At 42.9% G+C, this 12,484-nt stretch overlaps 1 protein-coding gene across 3 annotated transcripts in view; it reads right to left on the reverse strand.

Annotated features, from left to right (window-relative positions):
- Window positions 1-6,552, reverse strand: part of LOC143298804 (uncharacterized) — a 29,578-nt gene extending 23,026 nt beyond the window's left edge. For 2 of the 3 annotated variants that reach the window (XM_076611775.1, XM_076611777.1), the window contains exons 1-2: window positions 6,415-6,552; window positions 5,787-5,882 (exon numbers count right to left, since the gene is read on the reverse strand). In XM_076611775.1, the coding sequence (XP_076467890.1) occupies window positions 5,787-5,854 (68 nt within the window). In that variant the 5' untranslated portion in view covers window positions 5,855-5,882; window positions 6,415-6,552. Of the gene's footprint in view, window positions 1-5,786; window positions 5,960-6,414 lie in introns of those variants that run through there. The other variant, XM_076611776.1, reaches the window with a different exon arrangement.
- Between the last annotated feature and the right edge of the window lie 5,932 nt (window positions 6,553-12,484).

Raw genomic sequence — 12,484 nt, forward strand, 5'->3', positions numbered from 1 at the left:
ATTTTCCTAGATGTAGGCCGCTCGTTGGTGTTGCGTTACCAGCAAGTCTGTCAGCTCGCTCATTTCCCTTAACATCTGCATGTCCCGGGCAGTATGACTATGTGAGGTTTTTAATCTGAAAGTTGCGCATTGCCTTATGCCACTCTGGACTTCCCATTCCGTTTTCAATTTTCTGTATGAGGTTCATTGAGTCGGTTAGAATCATGGCATGTTGGTTTCCAGGCGTATGGATGGACGATAGCCACTGGAGGGCATGTGTCACAGCTTCAAATTCCATCGTTAGGCTGGAGGTTGTGACTTTGTAGGCAGCATTCTCTTCCCTGACTGTTTTTCCATTTTGTTTCGCAGTGAACGATGAACTGACACATGAACTTCGCAAAACTTCCTCATTGAAGTAATATTGGCAGTGTGTGATTTGGAATGAGAGGGGATTCCCCCCATCTTCTCTCTCTCTCTCTCTCTCTCTCTCTCTCTCTCTCTCTCTCTCACACACACACACACACACACACACACACACACACACACACACACACACACACACCTGCACACATTTCTTAGGTGTCAGTGGGAAAACTACTCTAAGCGCTACGGTGTGTGGAGAGATAGGCAGATAAGTGCTTTACATCGACAGTTCATTCAGTGCTTTGAGATACTGGTTTCTACTATACAAAATTAAACCCCAAAAAATCTAATGAAATAAAGATTAATGACACCGACTACATTACCTAAACAAGCATACGAAAGAAAACATGAACGAAGAAAGACAGTCTCAAAACTGGGTATTTCACGTAAAGCAGTGTTTAGGTTCCTTTGAATTTTCAGAAGTATCGGTGAATGGAGGGGTTATTGAAATTGTTCAGACAGAGAACGCTCGACTGCTATAAACAAGACTGGAACAGAAAGCTGGAACATAGTGATCGCTTCAATGAATACCGCAAACTTGAATTTTTATTACAACCAGAAAAATTCTTCGAGATATTTTAGTTGGCAGATTTAGAGTGGCTCTGATCTAGTTTCGTCTTGGCGTAAACGATCTAAAGGTAAAGAAAAAAATCGATATGTCTACACCAAATAACTGTCCCTTCTGTGATGACGTGGAAACTGAAGTTCATTCTTTTATATGATGTCCTGTGTATGCTTAATTAGAAAAGTATATATCTAAACAATATCAAAATAGTAACTCTCCGCCAATTCCCCCTCTGTTTCAAAATTTAGACACGGGTAAAAAGAGATTTAGCCATGTTTATTTTCAGAGAGGAACTGATATGAAGTTTGATTTCAAGTTAAAATCAAACTGCGTGGTTGAGTATATATCTTTCTTTTCACATTTGTTGAAACTGGCTTGTCATTTTTGTTTTTAATTTAAAAAAAACAACAACAACAACAAAAACACCACTTTATCGTTATGTGTACGCGTTCTCATGTGGACATGGTGATGACCTTTGCATTAAACGGTCCTACGTTCCTCTCTCTCTCTCTCTCTCTCTCTCTCTCTGTCTGTTTCTCTGTTTCTCTCTCTCTCTGTGTGTCTATCTCTTTCTCTCTGTTTGTCTCTCTCTCTCTCTCTCTCTCTCTGTGTCTCTCTCTCTATTTGTCTCTCTCTCTGCCTCTCCCTCCCTCCCTCTCTCTCTCTCTCTATCACTCTCCCACTCTCCCTGTCTGTCCGTCTCCCCCCTCCCCCCACAGACTCTACCTCTGTCTCTCTCACTCTCTCATTCTCTCCCTCTCTGTGTGTGTCTATCTCTCCCTCTCCCTCCCCCCCCCTCACTCTCTGTGTCTTACATTCACTCGTTTCTTATTCTCGTCTTTATGATTTATATACATTTTTTTTCCACTTTGAAATACAACGCGTTTGTTCGCATATCTGTTTCCTTCTCTCTTTTTCTTTATTTTATTTCTTTCTTTTGTTCCGTCTCTCTCTCTCTCTCTCTCTCTCTCTCTCTCTCTCTCTCTCTCTCTCTCTCTGTGGAATTCACCCATCTCTCTCTGTATATCTATATATCTATCTATCTATCTAACCCCCCCCCCCCCCCCCCCCCCCCCTCTCTCTCTCTTTTTAGCATATGAACATCAAAAGATCACGAAGTGATGATCTCCATAGTAAAATTCAGAAATATCAGAAGCTATGAAGATTAGACAAAAAAGCACTACAAGCATAATCATACTAACTGCATGGTCATCTAGATAGGCTTGACAATTTTCTTCTGTCGCCTGGTGTTGGAATTTGTTGCATGGTGCATTGATGGATGAACGAACGGAGTTTATTATGTGTTGGGTTGCCTGTTGGTTGCTGTCAAATTTCTTCAAAGAAGGAACTTTGTTTTGATTCATTATTTGCTTTCACCATTTAATTCGTTTATTATAATGGTTTGATTTAGAATGAAAGTATGTTGACGCTTTCACTCATGTCATAATGACCTCATGGCTAATGACATTAAAGTGTCAAAGCGCCTCTCTCTCTCTCTCTCTCTCTCTCTCTCTCTCTCTCTCTCTCTCTCTCTCTCTCTCTCTCTCTCTCAACCTCTCCTCCATATATAAGGTATTTTATAACAAGATTTAGATGTGGAATATCGGACATCATGGTGCATCATAACCGTTATAAAATGTATACAGGTGTGAATTTATTGTGTCCTCTGTGTAATAACGAAAATGAAGATGAAAAACATTTTCTGCTCTGTTGTCAGGTTTATCGTGATTTACGTATAAAGTATATTCCACAAAAGTATTATCAGGATCCTTCCCTGTTCCGGACTGCGTTGCTTATGGCATCTCGAAGAGAACCAATATTAAGGAATGTGTGTATGTATTTATACAAAGCTTTTAAGAGACGCACCATTATGCTTAGCTGATTTAACTAACTGTTTTTGTAATGTCTTCTGTCAGGATATTACTGTTTCAATGAGTTACTCTGAAAATGTGTGTGAATTATTCACAAATACTGTACCCCCTTCAGAAGGGGCCATGGCCTATACTGATTAAACTATTCGAGTTCGAGTTCGAGTTCTCTCAACCTCTCCTCCCTCCATCCCCTCTCTCCCTCCTTCTCATTCTTCCTCTTCTTCGTCTCTTTCTTAAAATGTTATCCCAAACTGACTTTAACAGGTACACCCCTCCCATACAACAACAACAACAACAACAACATAATAAGCAGAAATATTGAGCAACTCATTTTCCTTGTCACAGAATTTTACTCAGTGGGGAAAACAGATTACCATAAGAATAAGCAGACCAAGAAAGGAAAAAGAATACAAAAAAAGGAAGAAAAAACAACAACGAACAGCTGAAAGCGTGTTCGAAAGCTGGAGGAAAACGGAAAGATTGAGAAAACCAGGACGAACATAAATCAGGCCCGATTCAGGAAGGTGGCGACAGCTTGCATCCTCGTACATGTTACGCGCGCGCGCGCGCGCGCGCGCGTGTGTGTGTGTGTGTGTGTGTGTGTGTGTGTGTGTGTGTGTGTGTGTGTGTGTGTGTGTGTGTGTGTGTGTGTCTCCTCTTTCAAGAGAAATTAGCTATAAAATAAAATAATAAATAAACAACCCGCAGACGATTTTAACGTTTGGAATCTTCATATCGGGAAGAAATCAGTAATACTAATGTTAACGGCGAGTAATGCTACTAGCTTTCAAAAAGCTGAAAAACGCATCACTTTGAACTTAAATGAAAAGAGACAACATTACGAACAACAGGAAGGTAAGTATAACAAGAACAACAGCGAATGTCCCTTGCAAAATTATGCAAAACCAGTGTCATTTCCAGTTAACACAGTCCCAAAGACATACCTCCAATGTCATTTCCAGCTAACACAGTCCCTGAAGACATACCTTCAATGTCATTTCCAGCTAACACAGTCTCTGAAGACATACCTCCAATGTCATTTCCAGCTAACACAGTCCCAAAGACATACCTCCAATGTCATTTCCAGCTAACACAGTCTCTGAAGACATACCTTCAATGTCATTTCCAGCTAACACAGTCCCTGAAGACATACCTCCAATGTCATTTCCAGCTAACACAGTCTCTGAAGACATACCTCCAATGTCATTTCCAGCTAACACAGTCTCTGAAGACATACCTCCAATGTCATTTCCAGCTAACACAGTTCCAAAGACATACCTCCAATGTCGTTTCCAGCTAACACAGTTCCAAAGACATACCTCCAATGTCATTTCCAGCTAACACAGTCTCTGAAGACATACCTCCAATGTCATTTCCAGCTAACACTGTCCCTGAAGACATACCTCCAATGTCATTTCCAGCTAACACAGTCTCTGAAGACATACCTCCAATGTCATTTCCAGCTAACACAGTCCCTGAAGACATACCTCCAATGTCATTTCCAGCTAACACAGTCCCTGAAGACATACCTCCAATGTCATTTCCAGCTAACACTGTCCCTGAAGACATACCTCCAATGTCATTTCCAACTAACACAGTCCCAAAGAGATACCTCCAATGTCATTTCCAGTTAACACAGTCCCAAAGACATACCTCCAATGTCGTTTCCAGCTAACACAGTCCCTGAAGACATACCTCCAATGTCATTTCCAGCTAACACAGTCTCTGAAGACATACCTCCAATGTCATTTCCAGCTAACACAGTCTCTGAAAACATACCTCCAATGTCATTTCCAGCTAACACAGTACCTGAAGACGAACCTTTGGTCTGAAGTGTTGGACGCCTCTTATCAAAAGTGAGCCTTTCTTTACAGCCCACAGTTGGTATAAGTGTTCTCCGTTTGTAGTATCAGACACAGTTTGGGTGAGAGAAACACGCGGACATTTTGTGGGTGAAGATATTTCATAATATACTGTTTCGGGTTGGAGAATCGCAGATTTAACTTTAGAAGAAATACACAAAAGCTAGAAATTTCCATCCTGCATTCACACACGTGACACTGAAATCCACTTCAGTTTTGCATGTCTAACACATGGTCATCAAAAATGTAAGCTTTCGCAGACTTTTGACTGTCCATCCCCATCATTTCGAGAACCATCATCAGCAGTTTGTTTCTCAGCAAAGAGTTCCTGAATTTTGCTATGTGATTTATTCATTCCCTTTGAGCTCAGATCTCAGCTGCATAATGAACGCACATCAAGACTTACAAAGAAGTGCACAGCAGAGCATGCAAGATAAAAAAAAAATATATATATATATATAAAATATTTTTAAAAAAGAAGAAAAGGTTGATGCGAGAAATACCAAACACTCTTCACGTCTTTTAATTATTCAAAATATATCTTTTCCCTGATGTTTGTAGCATGGTCAATAAAAGTGTCTTTGTGCCTCTCTCTTTCTCTCTCAAAAAGAAGAAGAAGAAAGAAGAAAGGTACAAAAAATATGTAATTACCCCTTCAAATGGGGCCATGGCCTTCTTGAATAATCTATCGTTGTCGTTATCGTTATCTCAAACAAAACAAACAAAAACTAATAATAATAATGTAGAAGGAGGAGGAAGAAGAAAAATGAGGAGAAAGAGCAGGGAATGGATGAAAGGGAGGAGGGAGATCAAATGAAAAAGAAAAACAAGAAAGTGAGAGGTGGAAATGGAGGAGGCGGGAGGAGGAGGAGGAGGAGGAGAGAAGAAGAAGAAGGAGAAGTAGAACAACAACAACAACAATAACAGCAACAATGATGATGATAGTAGCTGTAGCAGTAGTAACAGTACTAATGATAATGATGATGATGATGATGATGATGATGATGATAGTGGTGATGACAACAACAACAATAACAATCCGTTGTTTTACACCCTCCGCTAGGAAGAAAGCAAATTTGTACATACCTGCACTTCCCAAGTCCTGTCGAGGCCATTTTCCTCAAAGTCGAATGCCGTGATCCAAACATCACCATGCACCACAACACAGCACTCCTTCAGTTTCTAATCACGACAGACCACATGATTATAAAAATGAAAAAATAGCACGCAAAAAAATCGAAACACACACACACACACACACACACACACACACACACACACACACACACAATAAAAAACAAAAAACAAACAAACAAAAAACAAAAACAACAAAAACCCAACGCACACGAAAAAACAACAACACACAAACAAACAACTTTATAGTCTGTTAAGTCCGGAAAATGACAGACTGAACAAAAAACGAATCTACTTTTTATGTCTTCGATTTCAGTCAGTGGGAGGATTATTGGGTAGGGAGAAAAGTTCTGTATGTCTCTCTGTCTCTTTATCTGTCTCTGCCTTTTTTTTTTTTATCTCTGTCTTTGTTTCTTTCTCAGTCGTTGTGTGTGCCTGTCTCTGTCTTTCTATGTAGGTCACACACACACACACACACACACACACACACACACACACACGTGTGTGTGTCCTTCCACACTTTTTAATCTTTCCCTTTGTCACATACAGAGAAAGATCAAGTTGCACCAAATTAACACACTTTTGTCCCTCAGAGTCGGGTGACCCAATCTAGATGGCTAACTACTACTGTCACACTCCTGTCTTCAACTTCCTTCCCTCACTGTAGCCCACACGACACCTCAGTGTATCTTGTGTATGTCTTGACGGACACCTGCAGTCAAACGAACCAACAACAACCCCCCCCCCCCCCCCAAAAAAAAAAAAGTCACAGAATGGGGAAAAACCAGTTGCATTCAAAACAAGGAAATCCTGTTGGCCGGGGTGGTGAATAGCAACTTAGCTTTTGGAGGAGGTGGGAGGTGAGGGGGAGGGGGTGGGGGCGTGGGGGGGGGCAGAGGCGAGAGAGGAGGTTTGGTGGGTGGAAGGTGGGGGGTCAGGGGGTACTGGAGGAAGTGTCGGGTAGAGGATTTTTTTTTTTAGGGGTTGGGTGTGTGTGTGTGGGGGGGGGGGGTGAAGCGGGAAGTAAGTTTGCAATGTAAAACAGTCAAGAAAGGGTGAATGGGTTGTTCTGTGATGGAAAAAGGACACGAAACACACGCATATGGCGGCGATGACCATGGCCATGCATGGTTTTAATAATTCTCTCTCATCGACGCAAAAGCCTCAAGGGATATAATAATTGGGTCACGAGGGGCTTGGCAGAGGAGTTGCTTGACCAACGGACAACAGCAATAACAACTGACCTGAACTGACGAATGTCCTGCTAACCGTTTGTGTTATATGTGATGATATGCAGTTGGAAGGGTTGATAGATGCAAAAGGACGTCTCTTGGTGAAGGAAGGTACTTACGAGTTGTGTGTATGTGTGTGTGTGTGTGTGACCGCGCGCGTATGTGTGTGTGTGTGTGTGTGTGTGTGTGTGTGTGTGTGTGTGTGTCTCGTAGTAGTAGTAGTAGTGGTAGTAGTAGTCAGTTTAACGTCTTCCACTTTAAGTGATATTAGACGGAAAAATGAGAGGGGCGGGGGGGGGGGGGGGGGTGGACGGCGTGGCGTGGTGGTGGGAACAGTACTGGGCGAAGAATGGTGTGTGTGTGTGTGTGTGTGTGTGTGTGTGTGTGCGTGTGTGCGCATGTGTGTGTGCGGTGGGGAAAGATACAGTGCATTGGAAAAAATAAAACATTAAGAGGGGAGACCCAGGCATATAGAAGGAAACGCTAACATCAAACAACTATGACAAATGTCCTGTTGGACTATGCAGCAAATCTTCTGCAATAGCAGATGACATCGTGTGTGTGTGTGTGTGTGTGTGTGTGTGTGTGTGTGTGTGTGTGTGTGTGTGTGTGTGTGTGTGTATGTATGTGTGTGTGTGCATGCGTGCGTGTTGAATGCTGTAGTTGATGTGCAGTCTGCGTCCACGCTGTTCATGTTCTCACACCTGGCATTCAGTGCAGTAATGCTAGTCACCCCCACCCCCCGAACCACTTGAGTGCATGGGTTGTAATTCGATTACCTGTCTGTTTTGATCTCGGATCATTGCAGTTATAGTTAATGAGATGTGCGCGCGTACGTGTGCGTGTGAATGTGGGTAGATAATACCAAATACACAACAACAACAACAACAACACACTTCTCTGTCTGCAACTCTCCTAATATCCCCCCCCTCCCCCCCTCTCCCACTGCTCAGAGATGTGCCCTCAGTTTCGCCATGTCACACACCCCACACCCCCAACCCCTCCCCCGCCTCCCATCCCTCACCGGTCCTAATCCTCCACCACTGCCCCCCTCCCCCTCCCCCCTCTCCACCTTCATCACTCCTCACCCAACTGAGTCCTTTACTTTGACGAAGTCAGCTTGATTCTTCTTCCTACCAAGCATAGGGCCAGTCAGTGCAAAGGTGTCATATCCGATCTCAGAGACTGGGTTTTGTGTGGATAGGGAAAAAAACATATTAGGTTGGTCCGTTTGCTTTGTCGTGTATGTTCGTGCGTGTTCCAGGCTTGCCCTCAGTTCGTCGTCACTCCTTATCTCCCTCTGTTTCGCCGTTTACAGTGAGTGAGCGTATGTGATGGGTGACTGGCGTCACGTCACACACAGCCGAGAGGGTTTGTTTCAACGTTGACGATGCAGGGTTAATTCAAGGGTGGATGGTTTTGGGTTTTTTTCCCCCCCGATGTCCTTGGGTAACAGAGTTGCGGATCTGCAAGTTACTGAACCCCCTGTGTGTGTGTGTGTGTGTGTGTGTGTGTGTGTGTACCGCACGCACGCACGCACGCACACACACACACACACACACACACACACACACACACACACACACACATATATATATATATATATATATATATATATATATATATATATTCGGATGAGACGATAAACCGAGGTCCCGTGTGCAGCATGCACTTAGCGCACGTAAAAGAACCCACGGCAACAAAAGGGTTGTTCCTTGCAAAATTATGTAGAAAAATCCACTTCACTAGGAACAACAAATAAAACTGCACGCAGGAACAATACCAAAAAATGGGTGGCGCTGTAGTGTAACGACGCGCTCTCCCTGGGGAGAGCAGCCCGAATTTCACACAGAGAAATCTGTTGTGATAAAAAGAAATACAAATACACACACACACACACACACACACACACACACACACACACACACACTATATATATATATATATATATATATATATATATATATATTATACGTATGCAGAACATCAAACGCGCAAGTTAAAGATTGCGTATTCCGTGTCAGCGCTCAATGGTGACTCAGTTTTGAAATAAGCACATTCCCAGCATGGGGAAGATTAGTGTTTATTTGCATCTTTTCACTCATCCATTTGCCTTTTAGATTTCTTAAAAATACAGCTCTTTCTTAACGGATCAGTTGGCATCTCGCCGTTAGTCACATGCAATGTAATTGATTGTGTGTTTCACATTTCGCCGTTAGTCACATGCAATGTAACTGATTGTGTGTTTCACATTTCGCAGTTAGTCACATGCAATGTAATTGATTGTGTGTTTCACATCTCGCAGTTAGTCACATGCTATGTAATTGATTGTGTGTTTCACATTTCGCCGTTAGTCACATGCAATGTAATTGATTGTGTGTTTCACATCTCGCAGTTAGTCACATACAATGTAATTGATTGTGTGTTTCACATTTCGCAGTTAGTCACATGCAATGTAATTGATTGTGTAATTCACATTTCGCCGTTAGTCACATGCAATGTAATTGATTGTGTGTTTCACATTTCGCAGTTAGTCACATGCTATGTAATTGATTGTGCGTTTCACATTTCACCGTTAGTCACATGCAGTATAAAACATTGTCCTGTTCGCCCACAAGGTTTCCTGAAATAAACACATTGTCTTGTCTCTGGTCTCGCCCTCGCCCCCCACCCCAACCCCCACCCCTCCCACACGCTGCGACAGAGATGGAGTTTGTACACGTCAAAGAATTATGGCAAGGCCAGAATTCTGGTTGTTGTTGTTGTTGTTTTTACTCATGTTGATATGGTTTTCACACACTGCAACATGACAACAGATACTTCGTCATAACACACATTGATGTGGTTTTAAGAAAAAGCAAAAGGACAACAAAACCATTTGGTCATAACACACATTGATGTGGTTTTAAGACACAGCAAAATGACAATAAAGCATTTAGTCATAACACACAATGATGTGGTTTTCACACACTGCAACGTGACAATAAAAACATTTCGTCATAACACACATTGATGTGGTTTTAAGACACTGCAACATGACAATAAAAACATTTCGTCATAACACACATTGATGTGGTTTTAAGACACTGCAACATATGTTGACAACAGAGACTTCGTCAAAGCACACATTGATGTGGTTTTCACACACTGCAACATATGTTGACAACAGAGACTTCGTCATAGCACACATTGATGTGGTTTTAAGACACAGTAGCATGACAATGAAAACACTTCGTCATAACACACATTGATGTGGTTTTCACACACAGCAACGTGACTCGCAACAAACACTTCGTCTTGACACACGTTGATGTGGTTTTAGGACAAAGCTACACGACAATGAAAACACTTCGTCATAACGCACATTGAAGTGATTTTCACACACAGCAACGTGACTCGCAACAAACACTTCGTCTTGACACACGTTGATGCTGTTTTAGGACAAAGCTACACGACAATGAAAACACTTCGTCATAACACACATTGATGTGGTTTTCACACACAGCAACATGACTCGCAACAAACACTTCGTCTTGACACACGTTGATGTGGTTTTAGGACACAGCAACATGAGAACAAAAAACTTCGTCATAGCACACATTGATGTGGTTTTTACACACTGCAACATGACAACACACACTTCTACAGAGCACACATTGATGTGGGAGGGTTGTTTTGTTGTTTTGTTTCTTTACACACTACAACATGACTCGCAACAAACACTTCGTCATGACACACATTGATGTGGTTTTAGGACACATTAACATGACAACACACACTTCGTCATAGAACACGTCCATGTGATTTTCCACATGACAATAGACACGACACAACGCCCACCGCATTACCTCACAAGCGGGTGTAGCAGCTCGTTCGTTCTACACGACAAAGTTGGAGTTTAACTCACTCAGTACGGCCTGTCCTCTCTTCTCCTCTACACAGACCCCTCGGATGTCCAGTGGGTGTGTGAATGACCCAACCTTTAGCTTCCGTCGTCAGAATTGTGGTATTCTTTGTCAACATTCACGTCTTCAGTATAAGAGCCTTCCGCTTGCTATAGTTTGATGATAGTAACTGGGATGAAACGCTGTTAACGTCGTCTCTTTCGCCGTTCGTATGGAGAGAGTTAATTAACGACCTATCGGCCTAACATCCTTTAAGGTCAAGTTGTTCTGGACAGAGGTCCGCAGCTGTCTTTTGTCGGTGGTAGACAGGTGTTCAATGCTGTGGTCCGTTTGGTGTCGCGGCCGTAGTCAGAAGGGAATCGTTGTCCCAATGGGTATCGGTGTTGTTCAGTGCTGTAGTCGGCCGGGTATCTTTCTCGGCTGTAGTCTGATGTTTTCTTGACAGTTGTCTTTATGCATTGTGAGATAACATTTTCTTCTTCTTTTTCTTTTTTTTCTCTCATCGTTGGTTGCCTCGTAGTCTCGACTGTAGGCTTTGTTGTCGTAGCTGTTGTTCGAGGTGACCAAGGCCGTCTTCAGGACCACCGGGCAGCCAGTCCTCAAGCTCCGTCGACGACCCACACGCCCCACGAACCGCCATCCGCAAATACAAATGATGTCAGGAGGGAGCAGGTCGAGTTCGCCTATTCCCGTTTCACCTACTCTTGATCAGTGGATCGTGCCGCCATCCTCAGTGGTTTCGTGAGATTGTTCGTGTTTCACCTACCCACACAGTTACCGTTTTGCTTATTTATAGCCTGTCATAGATTCTCTGTCTGTCTGTCTGTCTGTCTGTCTGTCTGTCTGTCTATCTCTCTGCCTGTCTGTCTGTCTGTCTGTTTGTCTGGCTGGCTGGCTGTCTGTCTCTCACTATCTCTTACGCACACACACATACACATACAATCACACACACACACACACACACACACACACACACACACACACACAGACACACACACCACACACACAGACACACACACACACACACACACACACACACACACACACACACACAGACACATACACAAACACGCGCGCGCGCGCGCACACACACACACACACACACACACCTTGCCAATGCGTGTCAGTGATGAAAAGGATGACAATGCGGTAAAGGGAACGCACAGCAGAGAGTTTATTTGGCGTGAATTGTCCGACTTATCTCCCTTCCATTCTCTCTCTCTCTCTCTCTCTCTCTCTCTCTCTCTCTCTCTCTCTCTCTCAATTTTCATGCGATTTTGGTTTTCTCGTGTTCATTCAAACAAATGTGACGTAACAAATGCTGTTTGTGTACCCCTTCATAGGGGCTATGGCCTGATGAATAAATCATCCGTATCCGTATCTCTCTCTCTCTCTCTCTCTCTCTCTCTCTCTCTCTCTCTCTCTCTCTCTCTCTCTCTCTCTCTCTCTCTCTCTCTCTCGTCCCAAACACAGACGCACAACAAAGCATAAATCACGCGTGAATCCATCTTCT

Source organism: Babylonia areolata, chromosome 24 (genome assembly GCF_041734735.1).
Source record: "Babylonia areolata isolate BAREFJ2019XMU chromosome 24, ASM4173473v1, whole genome shotgun sequence".
NCBI lineage: Eukaryota > Metazoa > Mollusca > Gastropoda > Neogastropoda > Buccinidae > Babylonia > Babylonia areolata.